The sequence below is a fragment of the Ctenocephalides felis genome, unplaced genomic scaffold (genome assembly GCF_003426905.1).
Source record: "Ctenocephalides felis isolate EL2017-DRISC unplaced genomic scaffold, ASM342690v1 CF-g0.4_SCAFFOLD_01492, whole genome shotgun sequence".
NCBI classification, from domain to species: domain Eukaryota; kingdom Metazoa; phylum Arthropoda; class Insecta; order Siphonaptera; family Pulicidae; genus Ctenocephalides; species Ctenocephalides felis.
Window position 1 is genome coordinate 22,036,991 of NW_020537646.1, and position 25,565 is coordinate 22,062,555.

General features: G+C 29.2%; 1 protein-coding gene across 1 annotated transcript; it reads right to left on the reverse strand.

The window, feature by feature from the left end:
• Positions 1–8,317: 8,317 nt before the first annotated feature.
• LOC113371038 (brain-specific homeobox protein-like) lies at positions 8,318–20,659 on the reverse strand. Its single transcript, XM_026611687.1, has 5 exons — positions 20,360–20,659; positions 18,176–18,359; positions 17,301–17,426; positions 17,029–17,229; positions 8,318–8,556 (listed from the first exon to the last, which is right to left on the reverse strand). The coding sequence occupies exons 1-5, from the start codon at positions 20,657–20,659 to the stop codon at positions 8,318–8,320; spliced, it is 1,050 nt and encodes a 349-aa protein (XP_026467472.1).
• Positions 20,660–25,565: the final 4,906 nt, after the last annotated feature.

A 25,565-nucleotide genomic window follows, 5' to 3' on the forward strand; every position in this document is an offset into this window, starting at 1 on the left:
GGACCTAGAAAATCTGAATAAATTTATTTTACATATTAATAAGATATAACTAATTAACGTTGGTGACAATAACACTTTAATATTCATAACGTTTTTTATTCTTTATTAATTTGGATATATCTTTGTATGTATATATTTATATGAACATATTTATTTGAGGAAAAAAAGTTTATTCAAATGCTGTATGTTTTGAAGAGCGAGAGCATAATATATTTAGGCTTAGACAAATGCAATGAATAAATGCTTTTAAGCATAATTGTTATTATATCTAAAACTAATCTACGATAGTCCGTTTATAGTTGTATAAGCTTATTATTGATGTTATGTTATTTTATTTGTTATATCTGATCATTTCTACAGCGAAATGATATTTAAGCGCGTGTTATTACATAAGATGTCAAGTGATTGCTTTATATTATTTATTCAGCTTTTATTATATTAATAAAAATAATGATGACTTATGAATGCGGATTTTCTTTATATGCATTTAAAAATGGAATAGTTGCGGTATAATCTACCGCCCTTGTTCGTCAAATTGTATATTTCCTAAATTTATCTACTTTTTATTCATTCTCCAAGAATTAAGAATATCTTGATATTTTTTGAAAATACATATAATAATATAACAAAATATCGAGGAAATTGCAGAATAATTACCTATATTTCCATCCCAGTTCAGTTAATGCCGGAAAGAGTATTTGTATCAGTGAGCTCAGTAATACGAAGTAAATTGTCCTGTTACACCATAAATACACATCACGAAGGATAATGGTCTTAAAAGTTGACATTTATGCGACATTTCTAGGGTTTCCAATTTTAGTATGATTGTTATTCTTTTTTTAAGATTCACCGTCTATTCTTAGAAATATAAAATATGAACATTACTCCAATTTTCGTATTTTGTGTTCGTGTACTTACTTAGATCACGAGTTGAATAAAGAGTAGAATCTTTTTAAAATTTCAATATGGAAGCCATTATTTATATGAATCTCGTAATAATTGGCAGATTATGAATTTAAAAAGTAATATATGATGTACTAAAATATTTTGTGATTTGATATCGGATTAATATTATAATATATGTAAAATATAAATTATTATCTTACCTAATATCTTAAAGGCACTAATTAAAAATATCACATGGTTCGTTTAATATAACTTTCCATTAACACTTTAGTTAACTTTTATAAATTTTATGTACTTTTGTTTATCACTATACACAAAATTATGGTTCTTTAGCGTACGTTATAATATTTTTTTTTGTCAATCAAAACTTTATTAAAGACGTTATAATATATTACAATAATTTGATAATAAATACAAGCAAATTAAATACAAAAATTATACACAAATAAATTAAATACAAGATAAAAAATGATAAACGTTATTCGTGAAGCAAATTCTGTGTAAACGTCCAATTAATATATGGTTCAATACAGTTTATAAAGGTGATTTAAAATTTTAATTATTTTAGGTGATTTTAAAATCGAATAATTTATTTTAGACAGTAAATATGCTTCAGTCACTGGTCAAAATTTTACATTTAGCTTTGTTTGATAATAAAATTAATAAATAAATGTACATATATTTGTGCATGAAACGATCGCAAAAGCCTATTTTGTAGAATCATATTGTTAAATATATTTCGAAACAATATATGACAGTTTGCCTTTTAATAAACAGTCGATGATAGCTAACTTAAGAAATAATTTACATCTCTATAATACACTGCCCTTAAATTTCATGTCACGATTCAACTCAGACCTCATTCCTAGTTTTGAGCAGCGTGACCTTTTGGAACGCATGAAACGCTTCCTTAATTGCAGTAATAATCTTCGTATTATACATCCGCATATATATATATATATGTATATATATATATATATATATATATATATCGATCAGGCCCCACTTTAAGCCTCAATTGTACAGCGTACTTTCTCATTGGATGATCCACCGCCACTCTCTTTTGGGGTTTCGTGTTATATAAAATACAATTCAGAGATGGGGCAGATACGTATTTCTTAGATGTAAATAAAATATAAGTAAATGTTTTAAATTTAACTGATTTAAATATTTCTTTATACAAATTATTATTATTTATTGCTATATTAATTTTATTTTTGAATAAAAATAATGGGATAAGGTATAAGATGCAAATTCCGGTTTAAATAAGCTATCGTTCGTATTTTTGGTTTATAATTCATTTCTCGAAGGAAGTTGGTTTTCTCGACATTTCAAGTCTTTCGGAATTATTTGACACCAAATTTGGATTATAGATGTGTATGTGTATATGGTAGCCAAAATTTGACTTTCCGTTAATAAATTTAAATCCATCCAGCCTATTTTATCTATGAAACTGAGGACTAACGTTTATTACTTTTGCGAGACGATTACCTTAAAACAAAATGTCACATACATCTAGTAATTTATTATACTTCCAGAAACAATTATATGTGGCAAATAATGTTTTAGTTGAGGCTTTGGGGGTAGCAGCGTTTAGATCGAAAATGATTGAAGTATATGGGGTGACTTTTAGTATTAATTTTTATTTTTCACAAAATATAAGCCTTTTCAATTCACCAAAAGGTAAATTTCACATCCAATTAGGTTTCGACTATTGAAAAGATAAATTGTTTTCATTGTCGGCGCGTGTGTTGCTTTATCTTTTCAACTCGATACACGTTTGGAATTATTTGATACAGGGGTTAGTTACTTCATACGTAACTATTGAAATACTGTTCAATGTTAGAAGTAAAATTTAATTATAAATGGTTTAATATATTTATATTTAATATATCCTTTTTCTATTTAATGTTCTACATGATTTTATTTTTACTTTTTACTTAACTTATACTTTATTCATTTTAAACTTCTCTTATTTACATACTCTTTGTATCCTATTATATTTAATTACAAATATTTTAGCATATTAGGTATTCTCCAAGCAATCTCGAATATTATGTCTTTGGTATTATAATTTATTATTTCCTAGAAGTAGATTTGAGAATCTTTAATTATTACAATCTTGTTTTAAATACATTAGAGCGAGTTTTTAAGGATTTTTGGACCCCCCTCCGTCTTGGTGATACATGGTGATATTCAAAATTACCCCCTCCTCCACCAAACATCACGAGTATTTTTAGTTACGTGATAAAACTGTATTTTTTTTTATTTTTTTGAAAATGTTTGAATTAAAAAAAAGCAGTTAAAAATAAATACACGTTATATCTTACTATACCCCTCCTTCCCACAAGTGATATTTCGTGATTTTTTGTCAAACTCCCCCTCCCCGTAAAATCTCACGTGATTAATGGGCATCCCTTTATTGGTGAGAATTCACACTTCAACAATCAAACTGTTCTGAAATTTTAAGTTATAATTTTTTGAATATTTGATACAAGTGTATTTCGAAGAGTCAAACAACAATGACCTCAAAGTTTTTTCCCCCTGCATACTTTGGTAGTTGGCACGAGTTTTGGTCCGCAGTGGATGGTAATAGAGCCATTGTTAGTTTAGTTCATTTAATAAACACCGCCTTTGCGTGCCCCGCGCGAAATCTGATTACACTTTCAATGGACTGAATCAATCAAATTATTTAGGTACGCGCTGAGAACTTTGTGCACGAGAATACATACATAGTTACTATTGTAATACCTGTTTTTTTGCTCTTGTATGAAAAATGTGCTAAGAGTAAGGAATATGGTAGGGGGAAGGGCAATAAGGGAAATAAAGACAGACTGATTTGATAAACTTCATTTAAAATGAAAATTATTTATACCATCGAATAGGTTTGTAGCTGTCCCGAATCAAATAAAGGTCAAGTAATGGACCAATTCTGAGAAAAACCTTGATCTTTTTGGCAAAAAGTCGAGTCGTATAACATGGTTTATCTGAAAATGGCATTGGGCCTGCTAGTACTAAATATTTACCAATTCAGATATCATAAGATGTCAAGAATCTCTTATTTGGCTCGAGATTATCTACAGATATTATTTATACCGAGTATTTTCTAATGTTTCTATATCCCGTACCAAACCGTTACCAAGTACCGCACTCCAACCTCTATCTAAGCTTCGTTTTAGGTTGAGATCAAGTCGCCCGTACCGGCTGCGGAACAATTGATTCGAAGTACAATAATTGATGAAATAATGATAAATAAATATAAGTTTAAGCTCGAATATCATTCACGTGAAAATGTTACTACCTTCACTAAAAATTAAAGTTCCCCTTGTGTAAAAGTTGTGTAAGGTAGTGAAAATTTTTAAATAAAAATAATGTTTTAATATGTAAATTACTTTAAAAATGTTACAAACATGTAATAACCATAGATAAACAAGTATAAAATAGTAAAATCTAACATAAATAAATAATAAATATATTTAAATTACAAATTTGTATTATGAACGACTTGATCTCAAGTAGATATTGAAAACTTTAGTTAAATAAAAATTAAAAAATAAATAACAGCTGCATATGAAAGTCTCTGTTTAATATCACGCCAGTATGCGAATTCATATTTGATAGTTTATAAAATTTCAATTGTTTGTAAAATATTCTTTGATTTAGCGTAGGGTAATTATGTATGTAAGAAGTAACCACAACATTTTAAATAAATATGTCTAAAAGTCTATTGTAGCTGATGATACATATTTCCCCATTCTTAAAAGTTATGCTGGGGATGGAAATGAATCAAATATAGATAAAGGTTTCATTGCAGGTCTTACACGCATTGCACTTTATATACTATGTCTGAATCGTGGGATCAAAGATCATTACACGTGCAATGTAACAGTATTGTTCTGAATCGTACATGAGATGAGGCATTCAAAGCGAATTTATTACCTAATGCAAAAAGTGTGCCGCCAATAGACGGGAGCATTGACGTCGCGATTGCATCTACAAAGGAAGCAAGGGAGAACAATCAATTTTATTATCACTGAATTTTAGAAGCACTATTAAAAATCATGGTGTGTAATAATTGTTGGAGCAAGTAAGTTGAAATATTTTTTCTAGAACGACGAGGCTATATTTTACATTTTTATTTAATAATTATTTATTTATATTGGATTGGTTTTTTAGATAATCTACCTTTTTGATGGAGAAATTGATACTGAACTAAATCAATGTATCGAACTGATAATTAGATTTTATATAAATCTTCACTTTTGCGCTATTTGTTTATTTAGTATATTTATTCAATTCCCAAGATTTTTTTTTATATTACCATATAATTTACAAGTCTCCTTAGTGCTGGACACCTAGCAAATTTCATAAAAACTATAACAAATAATTGTTAATGAATAAAAATTTACAGTATTATTAGTCTAAGTTGAGTAAGTGTATAAATAAACGCACAAAAATTTAGAAATTAATATGATTACGTTTTTCTACTCAGTAGAGTGCTAGTGGATGTGTTATCATCCATTGTCTTTCTAGAAAAGCATATTGGTTTCCTGATGTAGAATCCACTTTGATATAATTTATTTGATTCTATGAATTTTGTTTCAATCTACCATTGCAACGCAACAAAATCATATATCGAGTATCAATAAAATATGAGATATATATTTTTAACAATCGCTTTCTCAGGCTAAGAAGTTCTACATGAACAGACATATATGTCTGACATACCGGATTTTGAAGAAGAAAAGTTTTAATATAGGGTCGAGGCAAGTTATATATGAGTGACATAAAAAATAGTGTTTTTTCAGGAATTTTGACTTTTCTTTGTCGAATGTATAATAAATTTAGTACCTTATATTGTCGAATGTATAATAATTTTAGTACAATATTTTTTTAGCAATTTACACATGTCTTGAGGTGGACAACAAGAAGACCTGTAGAGAAAAAATGATTATCAAAATACCTGCTAATGGGTTTTCAAAAAAAATGTAAATATGTTAAAAAAATTTTTTGTAACTAAAAATACACGTGAAGTTTGGTGGAAGAGGGGGGTAATTTTGAATATGATCACGTATCACAAGCGGGGGGGGGGTCCAAAAATTCTTAAAAGTTTATCACGTGATTAATGGACGCCCCCTTAGTCAAATATATAATTGTGTGTGATGAAAACGATGAGTGCAAATTAAAAATGATTGAGATCAATTAATTATTCTGCGAGAGTGTTAAGGCTAATTGTGGAAGAAAAAGTTAATTCCAATAACAATATTTATAAAAATATTTTCTTGATTTTAAACTTGATTTGTTTGAGAAGTTTCTACGTATAATCCGTATATGCATGCTAAGGCTAATTGTGGAAGAAAAAGTTAATTTCGATAACAACGTTTATAAAAATATTTTATTGATATTGAACATAATATTGTTTGAGAAGTTTCTGCGTATATTCCGCGTCTACCCTTGTTTCCAATGTTGAAATGCAACTGATTAACTAACTAAATTAACTTTTTTGTTAACTCTTAAATGTGAAGTTGTAAGAATTTTTTGAAAAGACCTATTTGATTTCAATTCAAGCTAATACCCATATTAATACAGTTTATATTAGTTAATTTCGAAGAATGCTTTTGATAAGTACCTTCGGCATAACAAAGTTATTTCACCCTTTGGCTTTCCTGCTGCGTTCATTGACATTTTATTAATACGTCAAGTTGAAAGTGCGATACGACGCATACAAAACGCAATATGCAAGGCGGGTGCCCTTTCGCTTCCTAAAAGGACTAAAAAGTTCTATTATTATCTGAGTTTTGATCTTTCAAAATCAAATTACATGTAGGATATTCCTACGGTGGCTTTATTAATGCCAGGCGGCAGATATTCGTCGGATTAGCTGTAGTAGGAACATGTTTATTAAATTTCTGTGGAAGCAGTTCCACTCCGCCAGTCGTACGGTATTACTGCGAGTTTTTCTCAAAGACTTGTAAAAACATATGCACAAGAAAAAATCATATATGTTGCTTGAATTTTTATATTTTCAAAGTGTAATGAACACAAATTCAAAATTAATAAGATTTATAATGTATTTTACCCTGTTTCCAAATAATTTCAAAATAGGCCCTACTAGTTAAAAATATTTTTGTAGGGGTATTAATAATGCTTGTTTGAATAAACAATATTTATCTAAAAAATGTGACATAAAATCACAAAACATATTTTCAGACCTACCTAATATGCCTTTTGCTTTTCTAAGAATTTAAAAATGCATATATGACCAGGATTTGTTTGAACCATTTTTTTTTTATTACATATGTAACAGATGAAAGAATAAAAAAATACTTAAACAAATTTACTCAATAATTAAGTATGATTCTATCCTAATCGATTAATACTAGATAATTCCTACACGAGCTTGCATTTAAGCAAGTAACAAAATAACAGAACCATTTAAATTTTAGGTATTTAATTAGAATTAATATTTAGATAAAATTTTTATAACCACAAGAAGTATACACATTCAAATATATCTAACATCCATATTGTCATTTTGGCTTAAATGGCTAAGGTAAATTTTATAAATACTCGTACATCTAATTTTGTATATTAAGGAATAAGCAATAGTTCTATTAAGATTTGTATGCGTTCTGGATTGCTTATTTATATAAATTTTATGAACAAATCTGTTCCAAATATCTCCCAACGGTCACATTTATTTCTATTTAGTAGATCATGGTTGCTCATGTCGCTAGAAGTTTATTATATTGATTGCTTTAATTGTATTAATAACAAGTTTCAGCAGCTTTTTCTTAATATTTTTTATAAGTTGCCTATTTTAAAAACTCAAATGAACTGGTTGACCTCCGAAACTAATAGAAATTTAGCATGGTAAAAATCAATTACCAAATTAGGAAAAGGAAACAGAATTGCTGTGTTGTTTTTTGGTTTTCTAAATACCTCATTCAATGAATATTTTTATTTGATCACATTTTTGTTCTGGAATTCACAGAAACATCTGTATAATATAAAATTAACATAAAGCTTTGCAATAGCTCGTTTTTGCATTCTTAGAATATACATATAATATATTAATCTATGTGAATTGGTTTGTTTTACTCGTACATTTACTTTCACATATTACGAATTTTTATTTATTATTTCTCATTTTAGAGATCAAAGTCGTCCATATTACTTCCAAGCCCAGCTTGAATATTAATGTGTGCAAACCTGATTGCGAGAACTTGTAAACAAACCAATACTGCGTTTGTCTTATTTTGTCAAATTTTTGCTATGAGATTCTTACTAGAATCTCAATAGCAGAAATTTGCTATTGAGATTCTAGTAAGGATCTCATTGATAAAATTTGCTATTGCTCAATATATAGGAGTCTTCTTATTATTAACTCATAACTTTCATCAAACACCTATTATTTTTGCGAATGTCTGTAATCTGTATGATGATCTCGGACAACTGTCGACATATCAACATGTCGATGATGGTTGGTAGAAGGGTCACCAATTATGTCAACATCGCTGTCGTCTTCGGAGTTGTCCGAGATGTCGGAGTTGCAACGGTTTGTTGTTGGTGAACCGTCTGCAAGTTGCCGAAGTTGGGAGGCGGAGTCCACGGACAATTGGCGGCCGCTGAAGTCTACAGGCTCGGAACCTGAAAGTAAAAAATACTGTAAATAAATAATTCTTATCATTTGTTATTTAGTTAGTTTAGATTGCAGAAGATGAGCTCCTCCATGAATTAGTAAGTAGAACTGTGGGATTTTTAACATAGGATCCAAGTTCGTGATCCGCTTAAATAGCCGGATGTCAAGCAGCAGCGAAATCGGTTTTCACTTGGAAATATAGATACCCATATGCCATATGCTTTCAAGCAAAAATGACTCTTCGTGGCTTTGCTGCAATATTCCAATTAAAAAAGCGACCGTGAAGTTAGCTTCTTATAGCGTTAAGTATTACAACTAAATTATATGCCAGATTGTAAGGATAATTAATGAATTGCCTAGTAATAACGTCGTTCATAGTAATAAGCAGAAGTTCTGACTGCAGGAATATAACAAACTAGTGGTGTTTGGCATCGTGCCTTAAGGCAAATTGCTGGAACTTCCCGTACCGTAACGAAATGTTCGAGAAATATTAAATGTTTTCAAATAGATTATTATAAATATTGTAACATTGTCTAATATTTATAAGAATTATATAAACTGAATTGCAAAGTTGAAATTATTTGTGCAACGTATATTAGAACTTTAGTCAGAATTAAAAATGAAATCTGAATTATTCTCGATATACAAATAAAAAAAAAATTGAAAAAAAATCGAAACAAACAAATTTTTTTTCCAAAAACAATTATTTTGTTGAAACAAGCAGAAAGTTCTTTGAATCATTCAAATCGGACGCTTAGTTCTCTCAAAAACTGAAATTTTTGCACATTTAGCTCGGTATTTTTGAAATGTCTGGACCTGCCTTTGCCAAAAACTAATCACCTCTTCTCCTAATCGGTACAAATTAAATATTTTTTAGACTATTCAAATCGGATACTCCGTTCTCTCAAAAACTCGATTTGTATTTTCTGCATTCTTTGCCCTGTATCTTCGTAATGGCTGGACCTGCCTTTGCCAAATACTAATCAGCACATCTTCCTATCAACAGGAATCGAATGTTTTTTGAACTATTCAAATCGGTTAATCCGTGCACTCGAAAACCTGGACGAATAAATGCAGACATACAAAACACACACACACACACACAATCCATTTTTTTTGAGGTATGCCAAAATGTTCAGAAACCTTCAAAACGTCGAGAAATGCAAAAATTTTCGTTTTCGATTTTCGGCCCATTACTATAACTACCCTACGGGAAATTAAAAAATGCAGCATAGCTTATCAAACCAGTATGATGATATTGTTCGTACTTTTATTGGGAAATTAAGGTTAATTATCTTATTTTATATTATTGTTCTTTAATTTAAATTGGTCTCAAAAGCCAAAAATAATAAAATCAATGTCACTTTAATCTTTGATTACACTCCTAGACATGTTATTAGTGCCCAATAAGAAATACTTATCAAAAGTAATTAATCAAATAAATATTAATTATGATAAAATGATGAAGAATCAAAGAATCCAAAATTGTCAATTAATAATCTATAGCGTTGATTTTTTTTATATAATAAATTGTAGCACATGATGATGCTGTTTGGGACTAGACAAAAGAATTATTGGTAATGAAATAATTTTTCTCCTCTATTCAATATAATGATTGTTGAATTAAACTAACTTTTATAATAACATTTCAACTTCTATTTGTGCAGGTTTAAAGATTGCGATAGTGCATATTGTAAATGTAACGTTTTGTAAGACTAAACCAATTAAGTTTCCAAGAGAGGATGAAATTAACTTGTTAATAGAACTAATGGAGTATTCTCTTAAGTTTAAACAAGAAGCGACGAAGGGAAAATGTGGTTCAATTTTCTTAGAACATGTTACTTCCTAAGTTTCCTTGACGAAATCATGCAATTAAATTAAAGTTGAACCGAAGACCACGAACTTTAGCGGTTTGATTACTTTGAAGGAGCTACGAGATGCGACGGAAAATTATATTTTGCTGGGGAAGATTATAATTCCACGTATTTATGGTAATATACATTGATGATGAGACAAATCACGATCTGGAAACGTTATAACTTTCTGAAATAAGTTATGAATTAGAGCGTAGTGCGATCCTATTTACACACTTAATATATTATTAATATTCGCTTTACTTATAATAATTAAAGTACTTAGATTAGATGCATCATTTATTTTTGTGACTTTAGTGCATTTGTGCAAAAGCTGTGATTTTTTTGTTGTAATTTAACTGTTATTGATTATCTTTGATTGGTTAAATATTCTATTGATCGCTGGTAAGAAATTTGTACCAGAAATGTGTTTATAACAATATAATTGAGAAACAACACGCATATGTAAAATTTAATAAATACCTCCCAAATTATTCATAGAAGTATAATCTAAAGTCATCAATAAATGAGTTTTCCGAAAAAAGGCAAGGAGTATAATTGTATATTTAATTAAATTCAAGAGCGCCCAAACAAATTTTTATAACAAACCCCCCCAAGGCAAAGTTAAGTACGCTTCTGTTGAGTATAATCTCACTTTTTTAAATTCTTTTATGAATTTACAATCTGAGCAATAATTACATTCTGTAAGTTATTTTCTAAATATAATTATAGATAGTGGTTAGTCCAGTTAGTAATTTCTATTGAATAAAACTATTGGATCAAATTAATATGATACAACTTTTTAAGTATTCCTAATTCTGGTGTAAGGAGCAGCGAAGTAACGAGTAAATGGAAAAGATTTTCTAATTTGTGATGATAATTAGGATAATCTCATAAATTAAATTTCATGAAAATAAACAATCTTTGAAAATTATATACAATATTTTTAACTTTTGTATTATCACTATATATACTTTTATATTATATATACTATTTGGATAATTTAAGGTATTATTGTGGCTTAAGGTCTTGCTGTATTTCGAGGCCGATAGGCTGAATCAATATATATTATAAATAGTTATATACTATTTAGAAAATTTTCTGAATGATATATGTTGTGTAATCGCATTTGAAGACTTTTGATAATAATGAATTATATAGTATATGATTTTAAATATTTACCTTCTCATAGGATAAGTTATAGAAATCACAAAAAAACCCAAAATGAAAATGTTTATATATCTTTACGTTTCGAAGGTTTTTGAACATTTTGGCAGACCTTAGAAAAATGGATGTATGTGTGTGTAGGCGTGTGTGATGTATGTGCGGATATAATTTTTCGTCGACGATTTCGGGAACACGGATCAACCAATTTGAATGATTCAAAAAAACATTTGATTTCTATTGATAAGGAGACGTGCTGATTAGTTTTCGGCAAGGGCAGGTTCAGCCGTACCAAAGATACGGAGCAAAAAGTGCCAAGAACAGTAATTCAATTTTTGAGAGAACCGAGTCCGATTCGAATGATTCAAAAAACATTTTATTTGTATTGACGAAATGAAGAACTGTGGAAGTTTTTGGGAAAACAAGTCTAGCGGTTTCGGAGATCCAATAAAAAAGTGAAAAAAATGCCATTTGGCGAATACAAATGATTATTAGACATATGAACAACAAATTATCACAAATTTAATAGATATTTTAAAAATAAAAACAAATTTTGTTAACATTTCTATGGGTCCCGTACCAATGTTTATCAGTTATACAGCCATGCGGTGCCCACGCGCTTCGATATTTCGTGTCTACGCAGCTAACGCAACGCGTTTGCTATGAAAAAAAATTCAAAATTTTCAAAATATATCAAAGTATGAAAAATATGAAATTTCTCAAAGAGGTCATTTTTTTAAAAAAAAATTAAAAACCCCAAAATTCGATTTTTTTTCAGAGTTCTAAAAAAAATTGAATCTGTTCTAAAAAAATTATTTTTTAGTACGGGAAGTTCCAGCAATTTGCCTTAAGGCGCGATGCTATGCACCACTAGTTTATTTTTTGCATTGATTCATTTTATTATTGAACTGTTGTGTTGCATCATACTAGAATGTAGTATATTTGAGGCAAGCAGGACTAAGTTGTTAGAGGAACTGCACTCTATGAAAACACTGAGCAAACCCTTCAATTTGACATCACTATTGCAAAATTTGAATTGTTATCCTTATATACTTAGGTTTGTTAATGATAGTAAAATTAAGATGTAAGTGATTAATATAATATATATGCTACCTATGTATTGTATATTATGTATGTGGCTAAATGTTATCAGAGGCCAATAAAAAAAAAACAAAAAACTGTTGTGTTGATTTGACTTAATACTAGTCGGTTCTACAGTTGTCAACTCTAGTAGTTGTTCCAATCTCTTTATGTTGAAGTATATTATTACAAATATACCCAAGTTTATATACAAAGATGTCTTGATTTGTACAATCGAAAAGTGCGCTCAACAATTCACCTGTAACAGCGACATATCCTGTTGGACGAACCAAATTGCATGCATTTCTGATATCACATCTATTATTTCGGCAATTCATCTATCTTTGTTTACATTGCCGAATCCAGCCGAATCATCCTTTGTCGTGTACCTACAGTTCTTTCTCCCGTAACCTTCGAGCTGTACGGATGTCTGCAGCTAGTGACATGTCGACCACGTGATAAATAATATTCTATACGCCATAAGTAATAATTATATGCTTTTAAGTATTTTAAATGTTTTTACCATTTTATGGAATGAGTTTTAATCCGCAGTGTCCTGGAATTCGCGGAGAGTCATCATTGATAACTTGTTGGTTAGTATCAAAATATGAAAATGATTTATAAGTTGTTACGTTATAAATATGACCGAACAATCTCTTGATCATGTGTACTCACTAAATGGCGGCATTCTGATCTAAAGGCATGAACTTTATGCGAATTTTGAGAGGGCGTAAAAAGGCGAACATTATTTATAGTATATTTTTGAAAATTTCTAATTGTTTTGAGAATAAAAAAAAACTAGTGGGGTATATGGCATCGTGTCTTAAGGCAAATTGCTCAAACTTCCTGTACCGTAACGAAATGTCCGAGGAATATTGAATGTTTTCAAATAGATTATTATAAATATTGCAGCATTGTCTAATATTTATAAGAGTTATATAAACTGAATTGCAAAGTTGAAATTATTTATTTAAAGTATATTAGAACTTTAGTAAGAATTAAAAATAAAATCTGAATTATTTTCGATATACAAAAAAAAAATTTTTGAAAAAAAATTGGAAAAAAAAATTTGAAACGATTTTTTTTCCAAAATCAATTATTTCGTTAAAACAAGCAGAAAGCTTTTTGAATCTTTTAAATCGGACGCTTAGTTCCTTCAAAAACTGCCATTTTTTGCACATTTAGCTCTGTATCTTCGAAATGCCTGGGCCTGCCTCTGCCAAAAACTAATAACCACTTCTCCCAATCATTAATAATTGAATGTTTTTCAGATCATTCAAATCGGATGCTCCTTTCTCTCAAAAACTCGATACCTATTTTCTGCACTCTTTGCTCTTTATCTCCGTAACTGCTAGATCTGATTTGCCAAAAACTAATCAACACATCTTCCTATCAATAGGAATCGAATGTTTTTTGAACCATTCAAATCGGATATACAAAACACTCACACACACACATACATTTTTTCTGAGGTATGCCAAAATATTCAGAAACTTTCAAAACATACAAAAATTTTCAATTTCGATTTTTGGACGATTACAATAACATACCCTACGGGAACTTAAAAATAGCCATTGTTTCAAATCTAAATGAAATGGATAAACTCAAAAAATTGGCACCTGTCCCTGCGCATGATTTTAGCCCTCCAAATAATCTGAAGAAATATATATATTATTAACCTAGAAAAATATCGCCTTCGAATAAACTAAATGCAAGTTTTTACTAATGCAAAATCTTTTTTTCACAAAATATGGACTGTCTGAAAAATTACTTTTTATGGTATTGTCGATTTTTAAAAAAAATATTAAAATTCGGGATTTGAGGATGGGCGTAGTTTATAGTATAAACTTTATACTGAAGAAAAGACTATAAAGAAGATAGAAGACTCTGTGAAAATTTCATGTAAATAAGTCCAGTGGAAGTAAAAATATTAAGTATCATATCGAAAAAGACAGTTTATAAAAAAACGCACCACTCGTCAAAACGCAAAAACTCATCTTGCAAAAAAAAAAACGCAAAAACTCATCTTGCTCACGTTTTTTGAAACTTTTAGACTAGAATAGATTCTAGACCTTAAGTAACAAACACTACTAAGTATTTGTTAATTCTAATTCATTTGTGTTTATTGCTATTTTGATTCAATATTATCCCATTCAGTTATACACACACACACATATATATATATATATATATAATATATATATATATATATATATATATATATATATATATATGAGAATAAAGAATGTATAGTATATGAGTAATTGTTTTTTGAAATTACACTAAAGATGAGGCACACCATGGTCTCGAAACGTTCGTAATTATTAAATAAATTTGTGTTAAAAATCTGAGTGTTGCTTTGTTCATATTTAATATTTATTAATATATATTTAATATATATTTAATATATATATATATATATATATATATATATATATATATATGTTTGTATGAATGTATACAATTATAATATGAACCAAATTATTCGTTTCGACAAGCTATCTCATGGCATATTTAGTGTTTTTTTTTAAATTGAAGCAAAACTAATTAATTAGAATCATATTCGAATGAACAGCAGAACAAGGTATCTAATATAACATCTTGGTTATTAATTACAAGAATTAGTTGAAACTGCGCCTTTGTTAATATTACACAAATTAATTTGTTTTCCTCCCGTTTAAATTACTATGAAAGATCCTGTGCTAAAATGTTTGGAATTTATAGATAGTATCTTCAATTTTCATTTTAACATCTTAATTATTATAAAAAATGTTTTATGTACATATAACGTAACATAATTATAATTTATTATAGATAAGTATTCATAATTTATTTGTTTTTGTTTTATTTCAGATAACATTCGGGCGCGCCGGGTTGGTTTTAAAAGAATTGGTTTCGATTTTAGTGTTTCAATTTTAAAATGTATTAGTAATTATTTTAAAATAAGTAGTGTGTTGTTTGTTGTTCAGTTTTAGTGTAGTGATTAACAACTATTAACTGTTGATAGTTAAAAAAAATCTGTTCAGATCCTGGTTATCGGCCTTCTGCAAACTGCTAGGTAAATGATATTTTTTATTTTCAACTATTTAATTCATAAAATATATTTCGTCAGTTTTTATATATTTAATGATTTTTTTTATTTCAGACAACAAACTGATAGCAGCAACAGGTTAGCTTATTTTTAAATACTATATGCATGCTGTTAAGATTTTAAATCTTTGAGTAGTTTTCCATAAGAATTAGGAATCAAAACGAGTATAGAACAAAATTTTACTAAATCAATAAGTTCATTTTTTTAAAGCAATCACAAATTTTACGTAGAGGTAACTTAAATAAATTAATATATTTCATTAGTATGCATTAACCTTTTTCGGACGTATTAAATTTGAATTGAATTCCTGTTAAAAGCAGTGATACATAACTTACAGGATTATTAAGATTAAGGGGGTATTCTAGTGTAGAAATTCGAAAAAATCGATTTTTTTATTTCATATTTTCAAAGTTTTTACATACCTAAAAATATGGGTACGAGAAGGTTTTTGAAAATTTGAATTATTTTCGGACTATAGGCATTTCGGAGATATAGGTCTCCATACTGGTTTGTCTTCACGCAAAACTTTAAATGCGTTTTTCTCAGAACATACTTTTTCAGTACTGTTGACATGATTTCTCGAGTTTTAATCGACCGATTCACTTGAAATATTCAGAGAGTCACAGTTGCCAATTTGTAAAAAAAAATTTACTCATCGCTAGTTCGGCCGATTGCGACATCATTGTAGATTATTAATCTGTTTATTTTTTGCATTTCTGATGGCTAGGAGGGCTGAAATCATGTCAAGACTGAGGTGCCAATTTTTTGAGACCACCCACTTTATCAGCTGCCAGTTTTTACAATTTTCAACTTTTTTATTTTTGTTTTGTATTTTAATAATGTTATGCATTGCTTTCTTTTACGACATTTTAAAAATGGCCTAAAATTCATCGCTCTACACTAGAATACCCCCTTAAGTGAGATTCGTTAATTCTTATGATACGTTCTTAGAATGTTTTCTATTTTGTTTGTAATTATTAGATTTTATAGTTGTGCAATATGTGGAATTTTTCAAAGACTCCAATGTGCAGTCCAGACTTTCTAGTGCAACCATGCACTGCAAAAATAATTTGTTGGACGACTCTTGCCGTTAATTTTTCTATTGTATTATTATTAATTTTTCTATTATATTAGAGCATTATTAGGTGCCGGTTTCATAAATTTTTCGTTCAGCATTTTGTTATATGAGGTCGATGTTTTTTTTGGATTACTTCTTTTATAATCGGCATGGTTTTTTGTTACTATGACATGCGTCCAAAAAGTGTTAATATGCAATTTGTTTTGAAAATTACCTGTGCTGGTTCCATGATTAGAGGCATTGGCAGATGTTTCATTACCGACTGTGGCTCTTCTCCGGAGTTGTTTTTTATGTTTCATTCTTCTATTTTGAAACCACGTCTTTACTTGAGTTTCTGATAGACCTAAAGCCCCTGCTAATTCAACTCTTTCCGGAGTTGAGAGATATCGTTGGGCTTCGAAACGTTTTTCTAATCCTACAAAACAAAATAAGTTAATCAATTATTGTTCTAGTTTTTTTTTTGTTCAATTTATAAATTGTAACTACCTGTTAATTGGGGATCTGAGAAAACTGTTCTCGCTTTTCTTCGCCTACAATGTCTCAGTGCTCCCATTCCTAATGCTAATTCATGCGCGGTTCCTCCAAAAAGTGGACCTCCTGGAAAACTTAGCCCTGCTAATACCAAAAATATCGAAAATAGTTATTTATGAATAGCAATAGCAACAAAAAATTTGATTAGGAAATGTAAATAATAATTTATCACGATCAAAACAATTCGGTCTACAACATAATTTCTTGTCTAAACTGAACTATCTTTTTTAAACTATTTATAAAAATCCTTAAAGACACAAAGAACATCAATATTTAAAAAAATATCTAGTGCTGAATTAGTAGCACATTATTTGAAAAATTTGGAGAAATTTGAATTAAGGTTTTGCAGTTAAACACAAAACAGATCATCAGCATCAAGTCATGGTACTATTGATAATTTTATATAATGACGTTTGAATGTAAATTGTCAGTCTTTCGTATTAATTTGTTATTAGTACAGATCATCTTAGTTATTTTTCAATTTTGAATAGTGATAAATACCAATTCATAGTTACAAGCTTTGCTTTAATAGTCGATTTTTAATATTTTAAAGTATTCTTTCTATAAGAGAATATATTTTTTTTAATAATAGTAATAAAGGACTGAAAGATGATTGTTCGTACATTGATGCAATACTAGGTGGCTTAGTCAAGTATTTATGATTTGTTGTTTTATTTACACAGTACAAAGTAATTGATTTGAAAAGTGGCCAAATTCTTCAACCCGTCTTTACCGACAATTTCTTTATCAATGCAATTTTTAGTTACATAATTTTACTATTTAGCTTTTTTTATTTTTTTTTACATTTTGAATACAATTTGGGCTATTACCTTGTGTTATAAAATAAGGGTCGACGCTTTTGTAAGGTGAGACTCCTGCAGGATGGCCATTTGAAGAATTGTTTAAATAAGCTCCTAGGGCCATTTGAAAATAAGATCCTTCGGCATAATGTGGTCCTTGATAAGGTCCCGTACTTGCGTAATATAGGGCTGAATCGTTATTTGTTGTGTACACCTAGAATTTAATTTGAAAAGTGCTAATTTAGATAATAAAATAGAGACAAATTAAAGTTCTAAATAAAAGATACTTGCAAGAATCTTTACATTCATATGAAATATCTACGCAGTGTACATTAGTTACAATTAATGTTCTTGTAAAATCTTACTTGGCTCATCGATATCACTACCGTGAAAAAAATCATACTCTTATTGGACAATGAAAAATCTTATTTCTTTTTAGAACTTCACTCTAAAGTCAATTATTTGTTTCATCAACTATGTTTTTGACAAAATCTTAATTTATTATATAATTAATAAATTAATTATTTGATATCTATACATCATGCTAATGTCTGTACAACGAATACTTCAGAATCGAATTAAAACAAAAATAGTGAGAACTATTCATTCCCAATATGTTTCTGTTTTCATTTGATCTTTTTTCTTTTTACAAATCTTTTTATTTTGGAAACGATTACTATTATTGCTTATTTATTTATTTATTATACCCCAATCGGCTTATGCCCCTACTATTTGTATTTGTATGTGATTGTATGTAGTTTTTTTTTTTAACAATTACTAGGTAGATTAGGGAATGGAACCAATATGAACCATTTGCCAAAAAAATCTACATTAAAACTGTAAATTCTGATTTACAGTGTTCATTAGACTTTATACAAAAACCGACATTTTAGGAACCGTCTTTTGAACGGATTTTTCCCGGGTACCGGTTTTGTTCGGTTTCGTTCGGCTTCGGCCGGTTTCCAGTTTTCATAGTAAACCTATTTGCTCGAATAGTTCAATAGGAAAATTCGAGTGTTTATAAGTTTTTGGCTTGAATTATTTACTGTTAGATTTTATAGATAATAAATGAAAATTCATATTTTGGTTGCATTTGTCATTTTAAATTTTTCAAGCGTTATTCATACATTGAAACCCGGCATTTTCTACTAAAAACCTGTTTTAAAATCTCAAGATTTTCTCCTGAAAACTGGTTTTTGAAAACTGTAAAACCATGAGTATATTTTAATAAATATGATTTCAACGTGATAACCTTTGAGCTCGGACAAAATGTTGATAATGGACGATAAGTAGAATATTTAGATTCAAAATTACAAATGTACCAACATGATAATAAAGTATGACGTATAAATTAAAGAATACATTGAATTCAATGATTTTTATCTTCCCGAAGTTTGTTTTCATAAAAAAATGCGATTTACTAATTTTATGTTTTCTCAATAGAATGATTTTTGTCTTCTGAATGGCATGAGACCAAATTTGGAAAAAGTGTGTGCGTGTGCGTGTATCTCGATGAGGACTGGCGTTTATCAATTTTGCGCGACGATCAGTCAAGCCGTTTCTTTGTAAATAGTAGAAAAGTGAAAAAAATCCCTTCGAAAAATATTACTAATCGACCTGATTAGTTTTTGGTAAAGATCTTTACCGTAAAGATCACCTGGACCGTTTTTTGACGGTAGATAGCATAGTCTTATAGATTGCGGCCCTACAATTCGTTTAATTGTGAAAATTCGTCAAAGTTTGCGAAAATTAGTATCCTTTATTTGGCGTTTGTCAAAATTTGACCTTTTATCGACGTTTTCTTAAAAACGCCTGAACCGATTTCAAAATTTAAAAGCCAATCTATGTATTTCGATGTGGATTATATTTTCTCGGTTTTGAGCGGCGAGTGCTGAGCCATTTCTTTGTAAATAGCAGAAAGTGAAAATTTTTTTGTCCACGTTTTAGCTCTCAATTCTGAATCAATTTTAAAAAATCAAAAGCTGTTCGAACCGAATTCAACTGTTTATAAACGAAATTAACTCTTGCAGAAAAAAAATTGCTGATTTTCATGAAACTTTACTTAAGAATATATATCATAGTCTTATAGAACATACTAAAATGTTACGGCCCTACGACAAATAGTTTAATGTTAAAAATTCATCGAAGTTTGAGAAATGTTTTGAGTTTAAATAAAGTGATCTTAATGTAAAAAAATAGTAATAGGTAACCTACCTGAGGTGGAGGTCCAGTATTATGTTTAATATTCGCGAAGACTTGTTGACTTATACCCCGTCCTCCATTTGAACCATTATTAGAATTGATTCCGGCGGCGTCCAATCTTTTGGTCACTACATTTATCACGTTTCTTTGATTGCCACCAATTTGGCGTTGGCCAACCGCCGTTTGTGTAATATTTTCCTCATGAGGTGCCTTTTTGTCTGTGGCGGTTTGTTCGGCGTTGGAAGATCGGAATAATATGTCTTCTATTAGGAATGGCGTTTTTGCTATACCATTTGTCAATTGCATAGACATGGTGGAAGAATCTGATTTTTAAGTAAAAGGTAATAGAAATAAAATGCAGATTGTATTATTATTATATCAAATCATCAAATATCAGTGCTGATTAATAACTGCCATTTTTTTAATTTTACCACTTTCGTTCAATGTTCATTTTTTAAACACATATTTCATTTAGATTACACTTATCATAGTTAATATGTTCAGGTAAATAGAAAAAAATATTAACAGTTCTTATTGTATAAATTTTACAATAGATAATATCTAAATAGGCAAACTTAATGTTATATAATTAATAGTTCTCAATTATCAGTTCACATTGTTTTGAAAGTAATTTTGATGTGATTTATTGTTTCTGATGTGACCAAATAAAAGTATTCACGTTGTCTAATGTTTATAACACATCACAATAAATACCACTGCAATCACTAATTATTATTACCACCAAAACTGAATTTAGAGTTTAGAATACTTTATTACAAAAATTATTGGTTCACATCATTAAACATTTAATCGTCTATAATAACAGATTTATAGTAACTGATTTCGCCGATCACAATTGACATTTCGTGCTCGTTTAAGCGCGGCACCCACTACATGAAAATCCTTGCTAAATCTCAATAAGGGTTGCTCTTTCGCGATTGGTTGCATGGTAAGGGATGATTTTATCTCCGATTGGCTGTTGACTTTAGGGAGGAGCTTATGAATTTTCCTACCCCGAGAAATTGTGATGTACGTGATTATGAAGTATATATGTGTGAGATTTTGCAAGGGATGTTATTAGTTAATTTTGTCAGTATAACATTTATATTATGTGCTTTATGGAATTATGTACTCATTAGGTTATGAAGATTAAATGTTAAAAAATGATAATGAAATACTGTATATTGCGAGACAATGAATCAAAATATGTTTTAACAATATTAAAATATGGTATGGGAAAGCAGTTTAAATACGATAAACATGGATTTATAATGATGGTTGTCGGTGGTCGTTTTTAGAGGATTGAGTTTCACGCCGTTTTTCTTAAAACTTAAAACCAGGATTTTTTTCCACGGCCCGCCGAGTATTTTTCAACTACAAATTATTTGTCTAGATATCTTATCAAATACGGCTATAAAGGCTTTTGTTTATGAAAAAGCTTCAATTTTATTCAAAAAAATGTTCCAGTTTTTGAGAGAAAACTGTAAATTTTTGAAATCTCACTCGATTCGCTAAGCATCTACGAACTCTAATTATCAATGTAATTTCTGTTAGCTGCCCCTTTCATTTTTATACCACATATTTATACATTCAGATTTAGTTACTTATCTATTCTACTCATAATTTTCTAGAAATATTCCTTGTGGCTACACATTTGCCGGGTCAGCTAGTATATATATATATATATATATAAATTACGTATGGCCCGCCATAAAATTTTAAAATTTAAATTGGCCCGTAGTTGCTCGTCCTTGCACTAGATATATATGAATTTATATTTTCTGCGTTGTACATGTTTCTGAAAAAGATTTTCAAAAGTCTCAGTTTATTACTTACTGTTTCAAGATTTTTATCAATGGGTAAATAAGTTATCTCAATCAAAACTACCCTATTATCACTATTATTTTGAACTTTTTCAGTTCATTTTCTTAAAATTTACTATTATTAAAATAATTTTAAAAGTACTACTATTATCTGTTAAATCTTCAAGAACATTGTTATTTAAAAAAAAACTGGTATCAAATTAATGATTAATATTATTAAAATCTTCTATAATATAAAAATGAATCGCAAAATGTGTTGGAGAGCGCATAACAACACAACGCCTGGACCAATTTGGCCAATTCTTTTCCAAAATCGAATAATTGCCGGGAAAACCCTAAAAGCAGCCCTTTTCTTTTCCACATTTTTTTTTACAAACGTTTTCTAACTGAAACGTTTAATCAATTTGAGCTTTAATTTTTTTATAATGCGTAAATAAATAAAGGTGAATTAGAGAATTTATAAAGGTAAACTGGTGGACAGGTAAATTGGAGGATATGTAAAATGATAGAGAGAACTGGTAGATAGACGAATATGCAGACAAATAAACAGGTTGACAGGTTAAATGGTAAGCACGGAATGACAGGTAAATTTGTAGGCCGGTAAAATGGTAGATTGATGAACAGGTTGATTGGTAAATTATTAGACTAATTGTTAAACAGGTAAATTGTTAAACAGGTAAATTATTGAACAGGTTAATTGGTAGATTTATAACGGGATGACAGGTAAATTGGAAAGCAAGTGAATTGGAAAGCAGGTAAATTAATTAACAGGTAAAATGGTGTATTGATCAACAAATTGATAGGTAAATTTGTAGGCAGATAGTAGTAACGTTAAACTAAATCTAACAAATACACATCTTTGTTCTACTTTTTAGTTTAAACTAAATCACGGCAAAGCGTGAACGGGTACAGCTAGTATTCAAATTCAAGAACTTCAAGTATTTTATAATCGGAATGAGACAATGTTATTTGTTCTCGAAAATTGAGTAAAATAATGAATAAATGCGCTATATTTTACAATATTATTGTGGTGAAGGAAAGTATGCTGTGTAGACTTGGGAAAAAATTTACTGTATACGGTAATAGTACTTCATGGAAATCTGCGGAAAAGGTTTACTTCGTTTTGGTAATTTTGATGAGACCACGCTTTGCTAGTGCAATCATTAAAAAAGTTGATGCTTTTGGAAAAGTCCGGCAAGTTAAATATATCAGTACTGTCGACAACGGTATGGACCTAACTATTGACTAGAAAACTGTTTTAAACCATTTACAATTTCCCGAGTTGAGCGCAAAAAACCTAATAGACCGAAGTAACATCTGCGATATGCTGATGAAATACAATGAAATCTGAAGCATTTCATAACTGAAGATCACATATAATCGCAGGAGAAAAAAATCATGATTAAGTGATGATGAGCGACCAAAGTTTTCACAAACCCGGAATTGACATCGAAAAAGGAGATGCTGTGTTTGTGGTGAGACGCAAAAGGAAATTGTCAATCGTGAGCTACTTCCAATTGGTCAGACAATGGATTTAAAACTCTACTGTAAATAACTAGAGATTACGCCAGACATTTAAGAGGAAACGGCTAGAATTGAAGGTATTGTCTTTTATTATGACAATGCGCAATCATATACTTTTTGATAATCTGCCAAAAGTAGCAAAAACATTGTTGAAAAATTTTGATGCATCCACCGAATAATCCAGACTTTCTGACTGACACTTATTCCGATCTCTGCAGAACTTTCTTGATGTAGTTGATTAAGTATGTCTCAACTGATTTTAAAAGTAGCCTATAAAAACACTTGATGCAGTTTTTCAATTAGTTCAATCAGTTCGATGGCATCATGACTCTACCCGGAAAAAGGCGGAACATTGTCGTTTATAAAGCTGCAAATGTTGTATAAAAATATCTTTGGAATAACTAAAGAAATCTACTCCGATCTCAATTATTTCAGCTAACCCAATTTATTATGATGGATGCTACGTTTTTATGTGCTTCTATACAACATCCATTAATTTATTTATAAATATGAGTGATAACAATTATTTCTTAAACAATTATTTCTACTAATAAATCTTCGAATTCGGCCCTTTTCTCTTAAAGAAAAACAGCTCACGCCCATGGCATGGCAGACATCTATAGGCGTATGGCGATTTCATATATTTTTTTTCTATAAAAATATTTTCTTTTCGTTTTTATTACATCCTCCACTTTGCGCTTGAATGAGTGGAATATGGCTTTGATTTTTATATGAGAAGCTCAAACATTTCATATCATTCAGAACGATTGAATAAGCATTTTGATGAACGTAATAATAAATATTTTTTCGTACTATTTTCTCGTGAAAATTAATAAATATTCCTTAATATGCAATTTTTATCAGTCTAGTTATGCTGGGTATATAGCCAAATTACATATGAATTCAAAATATTCTATAATATACTCATAGACAAACCAGTATAAATATAAGAAAATCTACGTGCAAACCAATTTAATTTAAACTATGTATGTAATAAAAATTATGTATGTAAATATGCTCTTATATGGGAGCTTGGCCATAGGAGAACAAAATAGAAAAGAAGTGTTTTTTTTTTAGATAAAAAGATGGTCGGTATTTTTTTAATTAAAAAAATGTCAATCTAAATAATAAAATAAATTTCAAATATAAATATTATCGTAATTAATATAATTATTATACATAATGATAGATAATCCTAGACTAATTGGAAGAACAATATACACTCAAACCTTATGTAAAGTTTAGTTTTAGGAAGACATCGAAGATATGCAAGATAAAGGTTTAGATCAAAGGCTAATCTTGGTATATAATATTAGTGGTATTGCAATAGACCTTATTTAATAATAAGATGCAAATAAATAATGGCACTCATTACATCCGTTTTAAAAACTCTTTACAGCTGTTTTTAAAGTGTTTTGCTTTTGCTCCCAAATTACCTATATCATTATTTTAGTAACAATAAAGATCAACTATTCAATTTCAAATTAGTATAAATATTTTAATCCAACATAATTTTAGTTAAATATTTTCTTTATTTTTCTGATTCATATTTTGGGAAACTCTTAAGTTATCTTCATGAAAAGAGCTCGTTTTGCTACGAAATGATCCAATTCACTTGGAATTGAATCAAAAAGCTTTTGGTCGTAATATACGGCCGTTTGTCAAGATTTCTACTGTTCCGTAATATATTTCTTAGGTGATATGATTTTCCAATTTTCAATTTCGAAGTTTCAATGCACATATATTAATTTCACTCTTGTTTTAGTATTTATCAATTAATAAAAATAATATTCGAATTTATATAAATATTGACTCGAATCTTGGAATTATTCGTAAACACAAGTTCTCTTACACTAATATTTTGTATTTTA